The 23,323-nt window shown below is 38.7% G+C and overlaps 1 protein-coding gene across 3 annotated transcripts in view; it reads left to right on the top strand.

The window, feature by feature from the left end:
• Positions 1-14,668, top strand: part of LRCH2 (leucine rich repeats and calponin homology domain containing 2) — a 45,107-nt gene extending 30,439 nt beyond the window's left edge. For 2 of the 3 annotated variants that reach the window (XM_071569800.1, XM_071569802.1), the window contains exons 15-21: positions 2,847-2,891; positions 3,283-3,333; positions 4,364-4,421; positions 5,635-5,747; positions 6,823-6,960; positions 7,234-7,311; positions 8,165-14,668. In XM_071569800.1, the coding sequence (XP_071425901.1) occupies positions 2,847-2,891; positions 3,283-3,333; positions 4,364-4,421; positions 5,635-5,747; positions 6,823-6,960; positions 7,234-7,311; positions 8,165-8,284 (603 nt within the window). In that variant the 3' untranslated portion in view covers positions 8,285-14,668. The remainder of the gene's footprint in view (positions 1-2,846; positions 2,892-3,282; positions 3,334-4,363; positions 4,422-5,634; positions 5,748-6,822; positions 6,961-7,233; positions 7,312-8,164) is intronic. The other variant, XM_071569801.1, reaches the window with a different exon arrangement.
• Positions 14,669-23,323: the final 8,655 nt, after the last annotated feature.

Raw genomic sequence — 23,323 nt, forward strand, 5'->3', positions numbered from 1 at the left:
ATGCGTTTAGGATAATTTGAGTGCTGGAAAATCAAGAGGCAAAAAAATGACCAAAGAATTTGTTTATCCTTTAAATAAAAGAACCTAATTAACAAGTATCTTCTAGAAAAACAGTAACTAATCTAGTCATTGGCCCCTCTCCATCAATTTGGAGGAATTTTTATTTATTTATACTACCTTTTTTGCAGCATGGTTATAAGAGTGATTTATATCTTGTGGTTCTCCTGGTGTTTGCATTTCACAAGGGAGATTTTCTATCTCCTTTACTGCTGCAATGCACAGCCTCGGTCAGCAGGTGCCAGTGTCTGCTCACTGCACCACAGAGGGGAGTTCTGGCAGCGTTAGGTAACCGTGTCTTTGGAGTATGTAGAGAAATAGGGGAGAGTTCTGAGCAGTGCTAGGTTGAGTTCAAATTAAATTTACCACTTATGAAATTAGTTTCTTGGGTCTTTGTCATCAAATGTCTTTGAGAAGTGCCAGGGAACTTCAAATAAATTAAATTCTTGGGAGAACAGAGTGTGCCATACAGCTTAGATACATTGTTGTGATTACAGAAGCTTTTTCTTTTTTTTTTTTCTGAAGTGTTTATGGTGGAGTTGTATCCTCTTTCCAGGGTTTTCATCTTGAAATTATTTTTGCACTGTAGCCTTTAAGGAGAGGGAGAGAAACTTCTAAGTAAAACAGAATTCAGTGATTTGACTTGTTCAACAGCTGTGCTACCAATACAGAAGTTATTCCTCATAACTTACAAGTATGTCTTGAAATGCCAGTCACTTTTGAGCTCTGTGAAGGAAGCAGATGCCTGAAATCACATTACATGCAGCTATAGACATGCCTCAAAACTGAATTAAACAGGCACACCAGTAAGAAAATATACTGTATCATTCATAGTTTCATTTGCAAAAACAAGCCAATGAGCAAGTGAAACAGAGTCTGTCTTCCATGGCAAACTGGGAAAAAATAGGTAGCACTGCTGTTCTGAGAAACCAGCTGCAATACAGTTCATATTGTGTCCATGTTTTCAAGCCAGAAAAGTTGATTGAATAATCATATCTGTACTGCCAGACATTAATATCTTAAGAATATGTGCCAAATTACTGCAATGGGTGTCACTAGAGCAGGGAAAACTGAGTTGGATTGGCATCTAGATGCATTTATAGAGCATTTTCATTATGCACATTATATGTTTTTACTGTGCAGCAGAAGGGTATGAGAAATGCCCATGAGAATCAGAAATCCTTTTTTCGTGGCATTGCAGTGCAGTAAATATGGAACCTGAAATCTTTGTTCTATTAAATATGTAAAAAGACAAACTTTAATAACCAAAGTACTTTTTTTAATGGACTAGTTTGTTTTGGATCCTGGCTACATCCAGGCTGAAATTCTGGTTAGCATATGGAAAAGGATACAGGTCTGTGGGGCATAGAAGATGAGGCTTTGCCTTATCAGCTGCCTAAGTAATATATTCCTTTGTTCTACATACACACAGGAACCAACCCAAGAAGAACAGTATCCAGTCATGGATATGAACAATAGATCTCTTTTCTGCCTACAGAACTACCTGTACTCTCTGCATAGTTCAAAAAAACAGCAACCAAAAAATAATAAATCTACCAATCCTGACCAAAACCCCTCAAAGCAAATGAATTCCCAAAAAACTCAACAAAAGAATCCCACAAACCAACAACTGATGCTTTATTCAATTACTCTTCAAAAGACATGTTTAATTTGCATAGAAGATTAATGGCAGTAGCATTCTGAACAAAGGCAGTTTGTTTTCAAGAGGTACAGGCCATCACTGCTCTCAGTGCCATTCAACATGTGGTTCAAAAACTGATGAAAATTCAGCTGTTCAATTTTACAGTCCAACACTGCTCAGTAATAACTTTTGATGATGACAGGCCTCTTCTGTGCATAACAAATACAAATTCTCTAACAGAGCTGTGTAAGTTTGTGTGTTTATTAATATTAACGACTATGCTTGAGTCAGGTTTTTCTTTAAGCAATTTTTCTAACTAGAACCTGTATGTACCCCTGAAAATTAGATCTTTGAAAGAGAACCCTCCTTTCAGTGCCAAAGTTAGTCTATTAATTTAGCCTGGCTTACATGTTACACCTGAAGATGGGTAGGCTGGCCATGGGCATTCAACACACTTGAGTTTTGTTGTGATGATCTTTTTAATTCTATCTGCATAGGGATTTTTTCTATTTTTTTGTACACTTGCTCTGCAGGCAATGAAATTCACTTATTTTCCTAAATACTGCTTTTGTAAATGTCTTCCTTCAATCCCTCCTTCATTTCCTACTCTTTCAGCACAATCAGGGAAGTGGGACAGTGGTGAAGGCAGTGCACAACAAATCAGACAGACCTGTGGGAAAAGCATTGTCTTAAATGCTTTTAAGGATGTAAAGAGACTTTGAAGTTGTAAAGGCAGTCTTATTTCTTTTTTATATTTTTTACAATGTCAAGTCAATCTCAAAGTGTAAGCAGTCTTAAAGTCACATAAGAAAACATATTATGAAAGTAACTTTCATAGATTGCATAATTTTTTTCTAAGAAATAATGCTTGACATTACCAGTTAAGATCTTTTCACTTGGATCAACTGTCATATGCAGAGTTCATTTTACAAAAGTATTTACTTTTGAAATGCTCTTATCTCTCCAACATGGAACTTCCTGTTCCTTTTCTGGTTTGTTTCTTCTTTGCTTCTTTGATTCTGTAACATGGCTTTTTTTTCCTCAGCAGCTTCATCACTAATAAGTAACATCTGAGTGATACCAAGCCATTTAGTTCAAATGAAAACCATACTTCCATTTTAAAGTAATAATTGTGTGTGTTTTGCAGTATAAGTCTTCCAGAAAGAGTTCAAGTGGAAATGAAAATGATGAGGTGAGATGTAGTAATTATGTGAAATATATCAGAAAAAATTTATTCACATGTCCTTTTGGCACAAATTAACTTTGCATTCCAAAGCCATAGCAGAAATAAGTATTATACTCCTTTATTTGAAAAAAAGAATCAAGGTTGCCTACTGGGGAATAGTAGGACATTTGCCTGCTTTGGTAATAGCAAAGTTAGTTCACTTATCAAGCAGAGGTAATGTAAAAATAATAGTTGATGTAAACAGTGCTTTCTTGGCTTATGTGTTTTAAAATGTAGTTTCTGCCACTTTGAAGCACACTTGACAAATGTTACATGTCTCATGGATTTCATAATTTCATGTTTCTTGTTAAATTATCATTTTCATTTTTATAATTTCATCTTTTTGATTTCTTTTTAGCAAGACAGTGATAATACTAATGTGTCCCCACAGTCTCCTGTGTCGTCTGAGGTACAAGTTCATGGTTTTGTTTTTCATTCAACAAACATTTCTTTGTGTGCATTGCTGTCGCTTTCATGCTCATATAAAGCTGTTAGTTCCCTTTGAAACTACAATTAAGTATTTCATCATAATAAAAATTGAAAAATAGAGTGAAACTAGACACAGATATTGCAACTTGTTTTACCTTTGCAAATCTCTGATCTTTCTTAGGGTTCTTTTTGGTGTGAGGGAAGGTGCCTTTGCTTTACCTCCATCACCTTTCCCAATGAAAATATCTGGTGAAACAGAAGCCAACTTTGCCATATTTAGTAGGTGCTCCCTGTGCTCCAGTTATCACGAAGATTTAAAGTAAAACTTGTGGTTTAATACTTTGTTTCACTGGGAGCCCAAAGGCACTGGCACTTCTGAAGGAGTTTCATCCCTTATGATTCTGGTGTCACCCTTGTGGTGCAGCTTTACAGCTTCACTCATGGGTTGCTGTCCATGGAGTCTCTCTATGGCAGCTCTGCAGTGCTGAGCTCCAGATAAACCAAATACTGTTCACAATTGCCCCTCGTGTCAGTGAGGAGCCTGAGGGAGCACAATCAGAACATCTCCAAACACAGTGAAATGAGTTGAAATAAGGATATCTCATGTACATACCAAAATATTGAGTGCATCTCTCTTTTTTGGTGGTGAAATGAGAAAAAGCTGATCTTCATAGTTGGAAGTTGATATTTCTTGAGAAATACTTTCGTGCTAAGCATTGGAAGAATATTTGCATTTGCTTACAGCTGGCTTAGAACTCTGTTCACAGGATGGTTTGCAGTAGTTTGAAATAATTTGCAGTAGATTTTAGGTAATCTAGTGCAGCTTTTCTTCCTCATTATGATAATTTTATCTGCATGTAGTGAGGTTACTTTCATTCCTCCAAAAGACTGTTTTACAGTTAAGCAGAAGGACTCTCCTTAGGCAAGAATAATTTAAAGAGTATCTTGATGGGAACAAAAGTTAATTCTTTTAATGAGTGGAAGAAAATTGACTTTATCTCTTTTAACAGGATTATGAAAGGACAGATAGTAACAGTCATGGTCCATTTGGTCTCAAACCAAGATCGGGTAAGCTGTTGTTCTCTCACATGGTGTGTTAGAACAGAAGTTTCCTTCCCAGGCTGCAGATGTCCCAGCACAGCAATTCACTCAGTGTGCTTATCACTGCAGAGCACTGGGAAAGACACAGACAGCTGCTTTGGCAGATGAATCATTGGAAGTTCCTCATGTTGCACAGTGATTTTATTTTTTTTAATTATTTTTTTACTCACACTGCTTTATTTTTTGCATGTTTACTCACTGTCAAAAAACAGGAAAACAGCATACAATTGTTGAGATCTGATTGCTGAGGCAGGAAGGTTTCAAAAGTAGAATATTCTGTAGTTTGTCCTATGGCAGTAGGTTTATGACTTTGTGCTTTATTGTACCCTGACTCTTTCAAGACTGTGCCATACCCTTATTGCAAGCTGTATTGTCTAAAGGAGATTTTCAGTTCTCTGCAGTCTAGGTAGAAATACTAAATTTTTGCCCCCAGTTACAGTTGTACAGATTGTATTTTTGATTCTTAGTTATCTTGCTAAAATCTAGACTATTAAAGACAACAAAAAAGGTTCTCAGTTATGTGAGTTTTGGTTATTTTTTTCTCAAAAGCATGGCATAAACTATTTAAGGATACAGAAATATTGCTACAGAAGAGTTTGCATTTGCCAGTATACTGTAAAATAGTAGTCACCTGAAGGCTTTCTGACCAGTAGTGTGATTGTTATTATTTAACAGACCTCCTTTTTACAGAAAAAACTCTGAACTATTATGTGAGACAGTTTATATTTTTCATTTAGTTCTTTCATAAGCAATCCCTGTGTCTGTATATGCACACCTACCTCTCATACATGTGTGTGTGTATATATTTTAAGCTTTTCATTTTAAGTTATATCAGGGAGTTCTGTCCTGGTTTTAGTGCCCTTTAGAGACTTTATACTTCATTAAAAATAAAACACAATGAAAATACTTTCAAAGCTACATTGAGACACACTTGAGGAAGTGCAAATGGACTTGTATATCTCAAACTTACACTTCAATACTGAAATCAATTCTGTCTCCCTATTTCATAACTATCCATTTACACTGAAGTAAGATGATCTCTGCATTTAATTAGATGTTTCATAGGCAGTATCTTTTATGTTCTTAACAGTTCTGCAGTTTTTATCCTTGATGATAGATTTTTAGTAACTGAATGTTTTGAATCTGAATTCTGACAACTGACTTGCCTAATGTTTCTTAGCTTTCAACCGTGCCTCACGCCAGGACTATGGTGCAGTGGATCCTGGATTTACAATGAGGAGGAAAATGGAGCATTTAAGGGAAGAAAGGGAACAAATAAGACAGCTTCGCAATGTATGTGCCATTCCTCACTGTATGAGTGCAGTGCATTCAGTTTGCTCTGGACTGCAGGGGTATCCTTTCTAAGGCTACACTGGTACAAATTTGGGTATAACCAAAATGCCAACCAGGAACTAAATTTTATTTTGGTTTTTTTTTTTTTGCTAAAAAATGTAGTGAAATGAAAAATTATTTATTTTCTTGGGTTCCTGAGGTTTTAGATTTTCCTAGGGAGACAGTAAGTCTACTTATGTTTGACCTGAGATTTGAAGAAAAATTATCACAGTTTTCTGAATAGCTAAATGTGTTTTGAGTGTGTAAAGTTGCTTCAAGTTACACAGTACTAAGTGGAGTTTACATTTCAGATTTCCAATAAGTAGTTTTCTCTGTAGTTTTCTTCTCAAGATATTTAATAGGTATAGTTAACTAGATCATAGGAGTTTTGCTTTTCAGGGCACTATTAATTTTCAGTGTGACTTCTGTGAAGGACGTTTGTTTGTCTGATTCACTTCTTGAGAAGTGAACTCTTGCTGGGGTGGGAAGAATCATTACTTGCCTTGTCGCTTTTACAACACAAGAGTGAACACTTCTTGGCCACCTCAGCTATTTAACTGCCATCTGTAAAAGCCATTCCCAAAGTTGTGTTCCCCTTTTTTATCTCCTTCTAATAAAATCATCTGTGGTTTCAGTGCACAGATTCTGCACACTAACCACTGATGACATATTCAGCATAACATTTCTGACCTTAAAGTCTTTGCTTTCCTGTTACGAATAGTGAGTTCATGTTGTGGGTCTGAGAGCTGTGCATCATAGTCATTGTTGGTAGAATGTCTTTTCTTACTGTAGGTAGTTGTGTCATTCAAAAAAAAACCACACACAAAAAAAAGCAAAACAAGAAAACAAATAGGAAACGTAAGGGTAATAAGGAGAAAAGGTTATTTATATTCAGTAAAGTGTAAATTTGACTCCATTTGCTTCACTTTAATATTAAAATGTTCCTTTTAAACGTCTAAATGCTTTAAAATGCCCTGGGTTTAAAATTAAAAATTAGCTAATGTTGGAAGTAACTTACTTACGGCCTTTTTTATAGAATCTTGAATCAAGGTTGAAGGTAATTTTGCCAGATGACATTGGAGCAGCGTTGATGGATGGGGTGGTTCTTTGCCATTTGGCCAATCACATAAGGCCACGTTCTGTTGCCAGCATTCACGTCCCATCGCCAGCAGTGGTAAGTCATTTGTCTCACTTCTCTTACATCTGGCATAAAAACAAGCTTTTGAATTTCAGTACTGAAACATCATGAATCATGTTTAGCATATTAATTTGCTACATTCTCCATGTCAATTTTTTTCTGGAATAAGCATTAAACAGCGCTCAGTTTGGTTTAAGAGCTATTTTTACGTACTGAGCCTTCATAGAATGCAGTTTGTGTTTTAGCAACTCTAAGTGAATATGGTCCTTCACAACTGTCTGATGCTCATCTCATGTCCTGCCTTTACAGCCTAAACTCAGCATGGCAAAGTGCCGAAGAAACGTTGAAAACTTTCTTGATGCTTGTAAAAAATTGGGCGTTCCACAGGTATTACTGATTACTTTATTGACTTATTTATAAGCACAGAAAATGTCAGCAAATGCTGAAGTTGGGGGCTTTATGGGGCTTTATTCAGGGAGCAGTAGTGATTATAACACGACTAAGGAACTTGAATGTATGAACAGAAATTCCTGTAGTTGCAGTCCATTACTTATGCTTCTGTTGCCCAAGTTCAACCTTTTACCTCATTGTGTGAGGGGGAAAAAACTAAAGATTCAGTCTTTCCTTCATATTAAACTCCCTTGATTGCCTTTTAGTGCAACAGGAAAATTAGTTCATGGATTTAGGAGCCTGGGTTACTGCTCTGCCACAGCTTCTGTCTAGTATGGAGCTGTTCAGAAGTTAGAGATGCTGAGATTTATCTCCTGAATTATTTGTAACACCAGCTGGCTGTTGGGAATATCGTCCAGCTTGGGCTGAATTTTCAAACTGAAAGGTGACTTTCTTGGGGGATGGATCATTATTGACTCTATTGACTCTCAGTACTTACAAGTTTTTCCAAGGGAAAAATCAATAGTAAGTCTACAAAATGAGAAAAGGGGGAAGAAAGCCACTGAGCCAACAGCAACCATTGTTTTTCTTGTGCTGCTTACAAAAAGAAAGTGTCTGACTTTTTATCTCACATTCTCTTATGTATCTTCTGATGTTGTCATAGTTTAACACTTCAAATAAGTTTCTGCCCATTCTGTTACTGTAGAGAACTGTGCGGGAAGTTTAAGGCCAAAGATGTTTTCTGTGCAAGTGCCTTAGTGATGTGTGTGTGACTTCAGAGAGAGTGTGTTTGGTACAGCCCTGGGGACAAATGGATGAAACTTTTTCAGTGTACTGTGTTACTTTGCAGGAGAGACTTTGCTTGCCTCACCACATTCTGGAGGAAAGGGGTCTGGTGAAGGTTGGCCTCACAGTTCAAGCTCTGCTTGAGTTGCCGGCGTTGAAAGTATCTCAGCTTTCTTCTGTGTGATGTGACTTCTTGGAAGCTCAACAACTTCCCATTTGCTCTGTTAATATGGATTGTTCTGAGGCAGCTCAGCCTCCTTCATGGGAACACCCAAGCCATCAAAAACTAATACCTGTCCAGATGCTGTAGAGAGCCTTACTTTGGAGCTGTATGTGAAAACCTTGGAGTCAGTTCACAGTTGAAAGACCATAATTAATCTTTTTTTTCTTTTGTAATTGGATATACAAAGAGAATAGTGGTAGCATCAGGTTCTCTTTCTAGTTAAGTTAAAAGCTGCCATTTAACATCTCAGTGTTACAGTTAAATGCTGGATTTCTTTTTTTTACATTGAAAACGTTGTTTGAATTAATTTAGAAGTACAAAGCACATCCCTGTCACTTTATTCTCTCGAATCAATTATTTGATTTAAGGATAAGACAAAAATGTAGCGATGGTCTGATGGTAAAAATGCGAGCAACTGATCACTTGTAATCCCCTTTCACTCTCTGAAAGCTTAATATTTGCGTTCCTTATTTTTTGCACTCCTGATTGTAACTTACGCACTTCTAACATTGCCAGTATTGAGTCTGAGTGTGTGGTGATTGCACAAAGCAGTATACAATGGGAAAAGGACACATTTTATTGAGTTTTTCCAGTCTTCTAGGTTGGTGCCAAATATTTTTTTCAGTTGTACTGTAGATTGTTTACATGTGAAGTGCCTGTGTAATTGATAATTCTTAATAGTCTTAAACATTTTTGAAATTTCTTTGTTTAAAATAGATAAAATGGAAATTTTTTAATATTTTAATAGGTTTTTTGTAAAATCAGTATGTGAAGATTTAAGTAATTCTTCACATTTTTGATGTTGGGTGTTTTAAGTTTGTTGCACAATTTAATTGGTTATTTGTTGTCTAATAATTAGAAAATACTGTAAATACTTTTTATTTATGATATTTAATTTGATAATGCATAATTACTTTTGGTTTAATGTATTGTTGGACAAAAAAAATTTGTCTATTTTTCTTTGTTTGGGACAAACAAATACAATGAATAAGACATGAGGACTAGTGATTCATACAGAGTAATTTAGGACATTTTGATAAAACTGCCAAAATCTCAGGTTTACGCTGTGATGTTCAGGCTTTTGTGTGATATTGCTCCTGATGTCACATTACATTTTTACAACAGGTATACCCGTAATTTAGTTGGGAAGTATCAGTGTTTATCTTTTTAGTGGTTGCAGGATTCCTTGTGTGCTCTACACGCGTGTGGCGCAGCACTCTGCTCACTTTGTAGAAGTGTCACTGTGCTGAGACAGATTTTTCTGCATAAACGTGAGAAAGGAAAATTTCCACTAGCGGTTTTTCAGAACTTCTGAGCTTATGTATTTGTTTGCTTCTGCACAAATTCTTAGTGTTTTGAGAACATTCTGAAACCATACACAGTTGAGTTCTTTAAAAAAATTGCAAATAATTTCATAATTTTAATAGGAAATCTGTTTGCATTAGTTTGTTCTTCATGAATAGGTGACTCAATTAAAACAATGTTTAGACTGTCACAGATTTTCTATTTCAGGCTAAGTTATTTTCGATTGAGGGATGTATTTGCCAGGCATGTAACAAGACTTGATTCTGTTCTTTCCAATTGATCAAGACCCTGTGTAATATAATTCATAAAAGAATGATGAAGGAGTATTGTGTACTCCTTCTGCTGTAGTCCTTATAGGCAGTAGCTGGCAGGAAAAAGAACCTTTTTCTGATGACAAGCTTAAAAAGAAATCCCAACAACTTATTTTTAAATCCATTGGAACAAACTGGTGTATGTGTAATAGTTAAAAACCACAGTTGTTTATATAGGATTTTCTTAAAATACAGCTCATGGAGGGGCTGGTGTATAACTTAATTTGCAAAGTCCTTGATAATAAATCTTAGGTTAGATAAATGTGGCTTGTTTTGACCTTTGAAATATGGTATTTCAAATCTCTCTGGTTGGTTTTTAAATCATTCCTTAATACTCATTTTAACAGCTTCAATCTCTGATTTCGTTAGAGAGCACATCTAAAAATCATGCAAAAAATTTTAAAAAGCAAAATACTTGCCTGCTACATTTGAAGAACCAGCCATTCAAAAAGAATAAGTCATTGTCTTTCATTTTATTGTTGGTCTCATCCCAGAGCAAAGTTCTAGTTCAGTCTTAGGCATAGAATTTCTAACTATAACTTGTCACTTTTAGTTACCTGTCTTCTGCTGATCTCTACTACTACTTGTCATAAGTTTTCTGATCCTAAAGTAGCTTTTTTCCTCCCTGAATTAATTTCATAAAGTTACATCAAAGTGTAAACATTAAGAATTCCCTTGATCTAGCATGGCAGCAGCATTTACTGCTTGGGGCTTTTTAATCTCTCTTAGTAACTTGGAAACTGGATATGAAACTTATGTCTTAAACTGTATCTCTGAAAACTAACTAAAATAACTTTTTTTTTCAATATTCTGAAGCTCTTCCCCAGAAACTTGCTGGAAAGTCTTGCTTTGCCATCCCTTGGAATTACTGCAGCCACCTTCTTGCTTATGGGGAAGGATAATCCCAGTTCTTCCAGAGCTTCCTTTTTAGCACTACAAAATTTAAAGCCTTAGGAGCAACCTGAAAAAAGCTCCCATGTGCTTGGATGAATCTTTTTCTCATCCTTAACTGCATTTACAAATAATAATAATCTAAAGTCTTGCTAAAATTGGTTGTTCCCATTGGGATTGTTTTAGGAGCAACTGCAAAAGTGATGCTAAAAATTATTTGAATTTGAAGTTTTTATTTCCAGGCAGCCTCTGGAAATAGCTGCTGTCTTCTCTGTATGAGGATTTGCCTCCACCCCCTTCTCCCTTTCTGTTTGATTCCCCGCATCTTAATTTTGTTTATTCTCAGATCTAGTGCATTCTCATTGGTGGTTCATTACTTTGTGCCACTTTCCTCCTTCCTCTTTGTTTTTTAAGAAATGGTTCCAGTGGCACTGGTGAACTGTGATGCCAGAATCCCTGCTCCAAACATCTACAGTGTTTGAGATACCCTTCTGTTTTGTTTAGGATTCAGTGCCATTCCTTAATACCTGCTGCAGCTGGTAGGGTAGTTAAAAACAGAGGCCTACTCAGTTCCTGTTGCAGTCGTTCAGTTTTACTTAGAACATAAAGAAAAGTTGACTTTAAAAGCTTTAGGAAGCTGCATTAATTTTCTTAATTTAAGAATTAACTAGGGTGCTTTTGTTATGAATGCCCTTCAAAGCTACTGCAATAATCTGGTATGAACTGTAAATTAGAGTGAATCAACATAGTGACAGGGCTTCTGGCCTGGTGTATTTTTAGTGTGTTTTCTGTCATTGGATGCAGTATGTCACATATGAATGGTCTCTCATTTAAGCAATAATGTCCCAGACACGGTGTGGTCTTAGAGCAGTGACATTAAAATAATTGTTGTGAAGTGCAGTGACTTCCCACACAGAACTCAGAAGTGTTTCCCACCAATTCTCCAGTGCTGCTGCTCCAGTGTGGCAGCTGGGGCCCTGCTGGGAGTGCAGGAAACCACCCATACCCATCTGTCTGGGGGCCCTTCAAAATCTAACCAAAAACTACATAAAATACAGAGGAATTAATTTGAAACAATAAATAAGACATGAGTCATAAGGATTCTTTTTTATTTTTTAAATCCTAGCCTTACTGAGGTCAAGGCGAGTTCCAGCCTTCACATTTTTTCATTTATGGAACACTTGAGCTGGAGATCATAGCAAACATGGCTTAAACTTGTTTGACAGTAGCAAACTTCACGGTCAAATTCTTGACTAAAAATAGTGATGTCTGGTAAGCCAAAGGAATCTGTAAAATGTTAACACTGATTTATTTTATTTAATAAAAATTTTCTGATATGCCAAATACAGTATTTAGGTGATAGGGAAAATGACATTGAAGCACAGCTTTCATACAATGGGAAGGTGTGTTACCTTAGTAAAGTTGTAGGTGTGGACAACCATCAGTTATTTACTGCACTAAAAACTTTATTTCAAATATTATATAATTTAGTGGCACTTTCCTCAGATCTTGACATAAATTCGTCCTCAAAATCACACAAAAATGAAGACATCTGTTTTCACTAGGAGGGAACTTCCATGTGTGTTGATACTGAAGAGAAGAACGAAGGTCTGGCACTTCTTCCTTCCACTGGTTCCTTAAATGCTTGTTTTGAAAGGGAACTGATTTGACTGATTTCAGCTGAAAGCAACCTGTGGGAGTTTTTAGCAGTTCCTGTAGACAGGAGATGTGGTTTTGTATTGGCAAATCAAATTTCTCTTTTTCCTTGCTAAGTCAGGCCAATGTCTGTGTTTCTTTCAAGAGGATCTCTACTTGCAAAGCAAAAGCAAAACAAAACACCCTCCCCAGCACACACAAAACTAGAATTAAAAAAGAGAAGTCATCCAGACCAGAAGTGGGAAAGGCAAAGTGTGATTGTCCAGGGACACAACTCACGTTGTGCCCTCATGTGAGGGAATGAAAGCAGTATTGCTGTTTTTCTGACCTCACCACGTTGGAATGTATGTAGTTCATTTACAAGCAGAGGGGAGGGTAAACTGTGTTTTAATGAGGAATTTTATGGTACAAGCTTGTTCTGTAAAATAAATAGGAAGATAAATTATTCCCTTACTGTGAAGAAATTTTCTGCTGATCTTCACTGTTAAAATAGAGAATATATGTGATTACCTGAATTTTAGTTTAACCTTCTGGTGCACAGCAGCAGGTCTGGCTCCTGTGTTTCTTACACAATAAAATGCCACTTGCTTTATTTGTCTTTTAAGTATTTCACATAGTACAGTTCAACAGCATATTATCTTCAACTTGTGGTTATATGAAGTATTTTTTTCCTTGTTGACCATGTTGACCATTTTTTTTAACATGAGGCAGAGGAAGGCAGAATTGCTGTAAGCTACCCATTCATTTCTGTGGAAGGAGTACAAGTTATCATAAAATCACACAGTCATTTTCAGTTCAAATGCTGACTACATTTTCAAAGAAGAATTTTCAGTGTATGTTTTTCACGCACATTTTAGAATCCTAATCTTCAGAGAAGCAAAAACCAAAAAGTTTTTCCAAGATTAGTATCTTAGCAAATTTTAAAGGAGAAGGATAGCTCAGACTGATGGCCAATTTAATTGCTTTGGGTAACTCTTCGATAGTGTTCAGTTTGCAGTAGAACTTGATCAGTTCAAAGGCCTTGTCCAACCTAAACAAGCCTGTGACTCTAAGACTTCAATGAGACCAGAACTTCCCTCAACAGTTTTATAACTCAGCTACAACCTGAAGTCAGGTATTTAAAGTGAACCCTTGGCACTAACGAGGATTTCCTCATTTCTTTCAAAATTGTGTGAAATAAAGCAAACATAACTTTTTTTTCCCCTCATAATTTTATGAAGGCAGATTGTAAAATAGACAATGTTTAGAAATGCCACAAGGATGCTTTTTTGCTTTCTTCAATTTAAATGAGTGAAACTGAAATATTTCCAAAATTGCTATATTTATGTAGGGTTTGGTCATGCCATACCTGCCCTGGGAACTTCCAGTAATTTTCAATATTAATGTGCATTCTGGAGCATGTGCATGATTGTGCAGATGTTGATCCAGTTGTGTTTCCTGAAAGGATGTGTTACATGAAGCATTCCTGCAGCCATAGGAATTTCTGGCAGTGGCACCAGCAGTAATGCCAGGCTGGGATTCCCAGGAAGGGCATACACAGGTGTGTTGAAAAGGCTGGTTTGGTGGAATACGTTGGGAATAATGTGAATAATTTTTACTATTATGTAAGGTCTAGAACAAAGAAAATGTGATTGATTTTATAATTGCCATTCAATTGGTATTCAATTATTTTACTTTGTCACTCGTGGTTATAAAACTCAGAAAATGCAATGTAACCAAATGGTCAATATGTAAATGTTGCAGGATGTGACAGAAGTAGTTCTGAGGCACAGCTGGAGGGTGATCATTTAAAAATAGATGCTCAAATTGTGTATATACTTGAAAAAATTTTGATAGTGCATTTCAATTTGTTTTGCATTTCATGTTCTTGTAAAGTGCATCTTCCACACTTTGGCAGATTGTCTACTTGTACTATACTGTATTAAGCCTTTTTTTCAGGATTTCCATTATTGCTGGAGCTTCCAACATACACGTTTCTTTTGAAAAATGTTCTTACTGTTACTTTTTTGTAAATAGTGTTTTGTATTAAATTTGCATGGATGAAACCCACATTTCCAAAACCAGTGTACATACGCTGTGTATAAAGTACGAACTGTTTCATAACTTTCATGTAGTCAAGTTATTCAATTTGATTTCACTTCAGTTTTTATATATTTGTAGTAAATAATGAGAATTTGTTGTATGTTCTCTCAAATGTCTGTGTTGTCATTTCAATAGATAAGTGACCTGTCTTGTTACATACCAGGAATTTTGTTCTTTGACAAACTAAAGAAATCCTGACTCCTTTGTCAGGGAGGTAGGACACACCCACACAGTATGTTGGGATTCGGGGTTTGACCAAGAGGGAAAACTGGTGAGAATATGTGAGGTCACGATGCCTTCACTTCCCTGTCTTTATGCATTTACACCCGTTCCTGTCCTGCACAATGGGAAAACTACCCCGTATCTTCTGGCCTGTATATTTGGAATAATGTAGTTTTTTGAATCTTGCTAATAATAAGCTTAATCCCGTTTTGGAAACTCCTCTCACCAGAGGTGATCTGCTTCCATTCTGTTCTGTGGGCACAGATAATCTTTTGTGTTGTTTGCAGTCATTATTTACAAGATTTAGCACTAGGGAAATGGAACTACCAGGGTGTTAAGCTGAGTTATTCAAATACAGGTTAAAGAGAATTTTGTATGATGAATTTTACCTTAATTTCTTTTTAATTTCTATTTAAAGATGTGGACAAATTTACTTTTAGACTTGAAAGTAAATACTCTTTTTTTTGAGATAATGCTTTTCCCTGTGAGACCTTGTTCTGCACCTGTGTGCCCCCAGCTGCTCCTTGTTTTCTGATGAAGCACATTTTGGGACTACAGCAATTGAGGAACAGCATTACAGAGAGTGAACACCATTCCTTGACAAAGGCATCTCAACAGTTAGAACTTTTTTTTTGTTACCAGTGAGGGATTTGTAGCTGAAATGTTCTGTGAGTCTGTTCAGTTTTCAGCTCTACAGGAAACATTCCTCTTATGAAAAGGCTTTTTGAGTGTTCAGGGGGAATGAGACCATTTTCAGAAGCCTCTGTTCCAGGCTGAACTCCATGAACCATGATATTCTGTCTGTCCTTGGCAATCTTCATGGGGAGGGTCACTCTTGAATAATCAAAGTCGTGTAAGCAAAACTTTCTGTGGTTCCCACATGAGAGAAACATAAAAGTCATTAATCTTTGCACTGTAATTTTCTTACTAGTTTGAGCTAGTTTGTTCCCTTATCAGCTGTGGATTGTATGTCTCAGACATGGACTTTTTTCACTGAGTCATTCAGGGTTGAACATTTTGTGAATGGCAGGCTCCAGCTATGAACAAAATGTAGGCAGTTCCCAACACCTGCTTTGGTAAAGGTGCCTGTAGCTGGCAGGCTGCTGTGGTTCCAGCAGTGTTTGGGAACTGAAGACATCAAAAACATTTAATGATCTTTATTCAAGTGCTTCCACCACCCAGTGATTCTTCAGGAGTAGTTCGTAGGTCTGTGTAGGTCTTGCTGAGTGCAGCACATGTGTCACACTGAGCTTACTGAGCTTCTACTTCCTAAATCAAAGATGGTGAACTACTGCTAATAGAACTTCACTGTTTTCTGTTCAAACCTGAAATCTGCATCCATAGCATCAGATACCTTCAGTGTCTGCTCTCCTGCTGTTTCTGCTTTTGCAATCTGTCTTCAGGTCCTGATGACAGCAGTTGTGCATCTTGTGCTCTTAGCTGCGGGTCTGCATTGGCCAAGATCCGTTGGAGCCTTTTAACTTTGACTGGGACTTGTTCTCACCAGTGGTGGATGTAACTACAGTGCCCCAGGCAAATGTTGCTGTTCTGATATGCTCTTACTTTGTGGAAACTGTAAGAGTTGGGGGAAAAAAATTGTCTATTCCTGTTTCTGATTCTAAGTCACATCAGTTACTCTGGGTTGCTACAAATATCACTCAAATGGCTGTTGGAACCCTCCCAAGAATATTTTTTCAAAAGTTTGAAGTTTAATATGGCAATGATTGTAGCAGATTAAATCTGTTTGAAAAGTGTGCATGTAGTTATTGGAGAGTTTAATTAGTTAGGCCTCATTAATAAGGGAAATCTCATGCTAATAATGTTCTGATCATAGAGCCAAAGAGTAAATTCTGCTACAAATACCTAGTTTTCACAGCTGTAACACATTGCCTTCAGAGCTGACCAGTGCATAACTTCAGCACAACAGCTCGTAGTCACTAGTACGGGCAATATAAGAGAACTGGAAAGAACATGTTAACTTTTCTGAAATTCCTAGGTGATTGTTAAAGGTTTGATTTTGTATCTCTCAACATAATTTTCATTATAGTGGGGAAGTAGAACAACTGACTGTATCTGGACTGTAGGGGTTTTTAGCTAACATTTAAATGTGACAGACTTACTGGAATACTTGTATTTTTCAGCAACTCAATAAACATCTATCTTTGCAGTATTATAATTGTGACTTTATTATAATTATTTCATTATCAGAGTCTTGACAACTTTTCATATATATATATAGATACAGTGTGAATGTGATCTCTAGATCAATAAGCAGGAGTTAGAGAAATGGAGTTTATGATCCTTGGGAAGAAGGTGCAGGCAGCTCAGAAGGACTGCAAGGATGTCAGGAGGTTATGCAGGTAGAAAATTAGAAAGGCCAGATAACAACAGGATGAGAGCAAATGGCCTGAAGTTGTGCCAGGGGAGGTTTTTAGATTGAATTCACTTACAAACAATGTTTATATTAAAGCTATTCTTGTGCATTAATCATTGGGTAATGTGTCTATTTTGCATATCCCACTATGTCCTGAAAGTGGGTTCATTCTGTTCTTTCTCTAGGAAGACATTTATATGGTGATGAAATTGAGATACTTCTGCCAACAGTGATAATTTCATCATTTTTGGCTCAAGTAACATAAACTTCTATTTCCAAGGAATATCAGTTTAAATGATGGTTATATTGTGTCTAGTGAAGTGGCCGGGGAGTTCTCAGTTTCCTTCCTCATGTATGTCTGCAAACTAAAGTTTGCAAAAGAAGAGAGGTAGCAGATAGACTTATTCCTCTTCACTACCCCAGTGAATTAAGCACAATTTGTTCCTCAGTCAGACTGAGCAGTCCCACCCTGGCCAGTTTTTTCCAGTTCTACAGTGTTGCCTCTATATAGCATCACTGAGCCTTATTTCTGTATTTGGGAGTCTCAAAACTCCCTTTGCCAATTTTTTTTCTGTTGGTGGCTTAGAAAGAGCCTTACAACACAGGCTGTGTCTGCTGCATGCTCTTTTCGGTAATTTGCTTGGGCTTCTTTTTCAAAGTTCTTTCATTGCGAATTTAAGAGTTGTGTTTGATGCATAAATTGAAATGACAAACCTTGTAGTTAGGATAATACTTGATTCCTTCTGGATTTATGTGCCCCCGAACTGGGATTACGTTCCTTTTGGTTAATTATCTTACCTATCAGATATAAACAAGTTACAAGGAGTTCTGTTTTCACTAAAAGCAAATTCAGAGTTGCCGTGATGTACTTAGAAGACATCCATAAAACAGAGCAGATCTTATCACTTCTGTTCCCTCACATACAGACAGGGAAAGAAACCTTGTCGCCATCTGTTGTTTTTTTTTTCATTTGGACTTGTACATAAACCAAGAAAGCCTTCTGCACAGAAGGGTAAATTTAGTTTCTCTAAACAGAAAATTTTAAAAACTAAATTTATTGTTATATTTTTAAAAGCCACAGCAAATTCAAGCCTAAATTGACAGTTTACTCAACAATGGTAAAAAACCTGTAGGTATTTTTCACTTTCTGACAGGCTGCATCTGCTTGACAATATTGCAACTTGAATTATCCTACACTCACTTGTAAGTGCAGGTTGTGCTGTGCCTACATTGAACCCCCTTTATTTTGGTCATAGGGAACTGCTCCTGCACTCTGATCTCCAGGAGTACAGAGCATTCTGCTCTTTGTCACTTTTGCAGCTTGTTTACTTGCTGCCACTCAAGCTGTTACCCTTCTGAGCTTATAAACATGAAAAACACCAAGCAGAGGATGTGGCAGTGAGATGCAGTTAAAAATACACATCTGGGTAGTGTTCAGGGCTGCCTAAAGGGGTTTCAGTTCTTCATCATCTTCCAGCAAAGTTGCCCAGTGTGGATTCAGTCTTGGCATCCCTTCACCAAACCAGAAGAGCTCCACATCTGCCTCCCCTAGTGCTTTTGCTTCAACAGAGACCCTGACTTAGCCCAGGGCTAGAACGTGTCTTGCTGAGATTTTAAGCCAGCTGCCTGCCTGGCGGTGTGTCTGCCCCTGTCGGTGCCCAGGAGGAAGGGCCAGACCATCTCCTGCAGAGCCTCCCAGACTGGGCTCTGACCCACAATTGCCGCCCTCCTTGCTGGCTCTGGGCTCCACAGGATGGTGCCTCAGGAAGCCCTGACTGGCCTGCAGCAGCCTTTAGACAGCTGTGGATGGGTAGTTTGTGCTAAATCCTATGACTTTTTTTAGGAAAACAGCTGGGGAGCACTCAGGTGCTCCTGTCAGCTGGCAGAACAGAGCGGGGGATGTTTCTTCACAAGCAACTATGCTCCGATACTTCCAAAATGAACAGCTGGATTGATATGAAAATGTATCTCTATTGCTGGTTAATTTGTCAGGCTCGCTGTGATTTTGATGGACCAAAGGAATCCGAAGGCATTTTTCCCTTGCCCCACACTGTTCAATGAGGCTCACAGTTTTGAGTGGACAGTTCATGCATTATGGTGCCATGAAAAGCACTCACACAAAGTGCTGCTGCAGTGCTGCAGGCCAGAAATTTTTTAAACAGTGTAGGAGACAAATTTCAAATCAAAATGAGGCATTAGAAATTGGGCTGTCAAAAGTGATTAAGACTGGAAACTTTACTTGCCTCCCCTCCCAACAGGAAGAAGACAGTGGTTAACTTGTATTCTGTTAACCAGTCCTTCTCAGTGGGGAGGAATTTCTGATTTCTTATGCTTGACATTCTCAGACTATAAAATAGAGAGGCAATGGGGGACAGATGCTGTGGGCTGGAAGATAAGCCAAGGCTGTGGCTCGTTGCTTCCTCAGAGGCTCTGACCATTTTTTTTTTGACAGCCCCTGCTCTCCTTCCTCCAGCCCCTTCTGTCCTCTCTTCAGCACACAATGAGTACAGTACTCCCAGTGCTAACCCCTCTGCCCAAGGGTGGGCACCAGGCTAAACTGGCAGCTCTTGACCCAGCAGACACAGAAGGTACTGCTTCCATTCCCACCCGCAATCCCAGCCTGTGGAACTAAAGTCAGTGCTCTGGAGCAGGGAAGGCATAACCATTTCAGTGGCTGAACATCTGTGAAGACCTTTCCTGCTTATCCTGTTCCTGAAAATACTTGGGTTTTCTTCAAACCTTGTTCATTAAATATAGTCTGGTTTCTAACAAGCCATATCATATGGTTTGGGCTGAGCCAGTGCAGGGATCAAGGGACTTCATTCTTTGAGGGACTTAATGGGCAGTAGGACTCACTAAGAAGCATCACAGGGACCTCTGATCCTGCAGTGTGTACCCAGGGGCTTTCTGCAGAGATAGCTGGTGCAGGACTGGGAGATGTTTTAGAAGGCAACTCTTCAAGATTTAGGGCTGTAGCTGGATTAAAAACATTGGAAAGTCACTGCTTAGTCAACTTCTGAGGAATTTAGGGGAGCACAACTCAGTTTTAGAAGAATGCAGATTGCTGCACCCACAGGATTAAAGAATGTCTTTCACAAAAGTAGGCAAACTGCTCACATCCTTTCATTAAAATAAATACTTTTCTCTATGAAGACAGATTTTTCTCCACCAGCTAAAATCCATCTTTTAAGCAGCAACTGATTAATATACTGATGGATTTATTAGTATATGTCTTCTGTTGAAATGTTTCTTTTTCCTGTTGTACATCTTTATATTATTACTCAAATCTATAAAGGAAACTCTTAATAACACAGGGCAAGCCACAACAACAGAGTGAAAGTCAGAAAAGGGAACAAGTAGGAAATAACATCATGATCTCTGGGCCACAAAAGCCATTTCTCAAGCATTAGACTTCAGATGTTGGGTGTTGGCCAACATTTTTGTTTGTAAAAGCAGTATTTAAACTGTTTGAGCTCTGCCTTCAAGGTGAAACTGGAGAAAATGCTAGTTCTCTATCACTAACTGATCTACATTTAAACTATCCCAGCTTGTGTTTGTTTTGGAGGTTGACAGTGTCTTTAAGGGTACCCAAGCATGAAAAATGCAGTAGGAGAACAGTGGGTTTTTTTACTAGAGACCACAGTCTCTTGCATTTCCCCCTACTTGGTGTGTGAACACAGTCTTTGCCACAGCAAATGTGATAATCTAACTCACCGAGGGTAAACTGAACCGTTGCACAGCCTGGCAGGGTGAGAACTTGTGACAGTGAGGTGCCATGCTCTGGTCTGCTGAGAGTTGGGAGCAGTGGGCTTTCCAAAGCCCTGGCTTGCAACATCCCTATAACCTCAAATGACACACCAGTTCAGATGCTGAACACAGAATCACAGAATCACAGAATGGTTTGTGCTGGAAGGGTTCTTAAAGACCATCTAGGTCAAACCCCCCTGCTGTGGGCAGGGGCACTTTCCACTAGATCAAGTTGTTCAGAGCCCCATCGAACTCCCAGGGATGGGGCATCCACAGCTTCTCTGGGCAACCAGTGTCAGGGCTTCACCATCCAAACAGGGAAGCATTTCATCCTAATAGCCAATATAATTCTACTGTCTTTCAGTTTGAAACCATTCCTTCTTGTCCTGACTCTTCATGCTCCCTGACAACTGTGTGTTTGGAGACTCAAATCCACATCCAACCATCACAGGGGTAGGGCCTTTATTCAGGAAAAGCAGGGACACTGGGATACATTTGACTTCCAGTTGTGTGGTTTGTTGGGTGTTACAAACCTTGCATGCTCAGCAGGCATTAATTTGCTTTGTGGAGGTTTGCAGTAATGACTTTGCAAGGACTGAATCAATAAAGTCACTGCTTTGTAGCTCTTCTACAATGCCTTGATTCATCTTTTTACTGGACTGCTAACTGCACGTTCTCTGTGACATCTGATTTTTGGCTCAGACAATTTAGGACTACTTTATCCATGGGGAATGTAACACTGTCAATTTATGTCAAAGATATCATTCTTCACATTTCTTTAACCCAAGGTAAATGGCTGTGGTTGGTGCAAATGCTCCTCTGTGAACTTCTCCAGAAGGCAAACCTAACACAGCCCCTATGAAAAAGGACCTTTGGGAGACCTGTGTGGGAATGGCCCACACAGAGCTCTGGCTTTGGAAATCTGCCATGCTTTTACAGAACTTTGCACAATGTTGCCTTTAGATCTGGTCACAACGACCTAGTCCTTCATCAGTGCTATAAATTGTTGATAAATTGTCCGGCCAAAACATCCCGGGGACACCTCTGGCCAGAATTGGTCCCTCCCACTGCCAGAGTGGCAGGGAACAGCTTGCCTTTCCAAGCACAGCTGAGGGGGATTGGCCGGACCACCCTGTCAGGAGGCTCTTTTACCCTCCCTCACCATCCCTGGCAGACCACAGTCCTGCAGCAGCTGCTGGAGAAAGTCATCTCGCCAGTAATGCTCTACAGAGAGCAGAGCTGCAAAGCAGCTCCTTGATCTCTCCTGGATTCTGATTCCTCTGCCTTCCTTTTCACTGTTCCCCAATGTGTGCATGCTCCTGGGCTGTACAGGGAATTCTGTGCTGTCAGAAGAGACTTGTCTACCCTTTTTCCCTATTCATATTTCCTGTTACAGAACAAACCTGTGTAAGAACATCCACAAGCCGATTTATACCAGTGAAACCTAACCTCTTTCTGATTTCACTGGCCATTTGATGCTGGTGAAGACCAACCAGCTGTACCTGCAGCTCCCTGGAAAGCAGTCCTGCCAGCAGGTCCTTCTTCAGCATGATAATAGTTTACAGCTGGAGAACCAGCATCTTCCTCAGGATGTGAGATCTGAGCTCTCTGTTAATCAACTCCATTCCACCAGTGTTACATCTGCCTATAACTGCTTGAGGCAGTTTTTTCCATCTGCTGTGTTGCTGTCTGGAAGCACCAATCATCTGGTCAGGACCTTGGTCAAAACATATTTCTCTGGAAATAATAAAAGAACAAGGTTATTCTTTGATGAAGGAGCCCCATGCAGTTTGAAAGGACCCAGGGGATGCAAAGAACAAAATGTCACTTTGGATAAAAAATGGTTTACTTTACAACATTGTTGTTTGTTGGTTTGGTTTTTTTCTTGCTACATGAGGAGGTCCAGCTGTAATCTGCCTATGGAGACTTGCCTGGGCACAGCCGAGGTGCTGATGTGAGTCCAGAATTTCAGACCTCCAGCAGTGACCATGTTGCAGGTGATGGGACCTGGGAGACCTGCAACCTCCAAGACCAGCCAGGATTCTCAAAGTTTTCCCACCGAGTCCCTAGCCCAGACCTCAGACCCCAGAGCCCTCAGCAAGCCCTTTGCTGCCAGGGTTTGCCTGTGGCACTGTCCCTGTGTTGGGGTGCACAACCTCACTGAGAACTGGCCCACAGCCAGGCAGGAGCCTGGTGGAAATTACAAAACTCTTCAGTTCACACTAACTAAGGTTTTCCCGAACAAATCCCTCACACATCGTTGTGGAGCTGTTTACTATGACCCCGGTGTGTAATGTGCTTCCTTTGCTCCCTGGGGCAGGATGTTGAGCCAGACGCCTGTGAGTAGATTGCCTTCCCTATTTCTTCCTGTTCATCCTACACACGGAACACTTTCAGGCTGGCTGCTTGAAA

The sequence above is a fragment of the Pithys albifrons genome, chromosome 14, assembly GCF_047495875.1.
Source record: "Pithys albifrons albifrons isolate INPA30051 chromosome 14, PitAlb_v1, whole genome shotgun sequence".
Classification (NCBI taxonomy): Eukaryota; Metazoa; Chordata; class Aves; order Passeriformes; family Thamnophilidae; genus Pithys; species Pithys albifrons.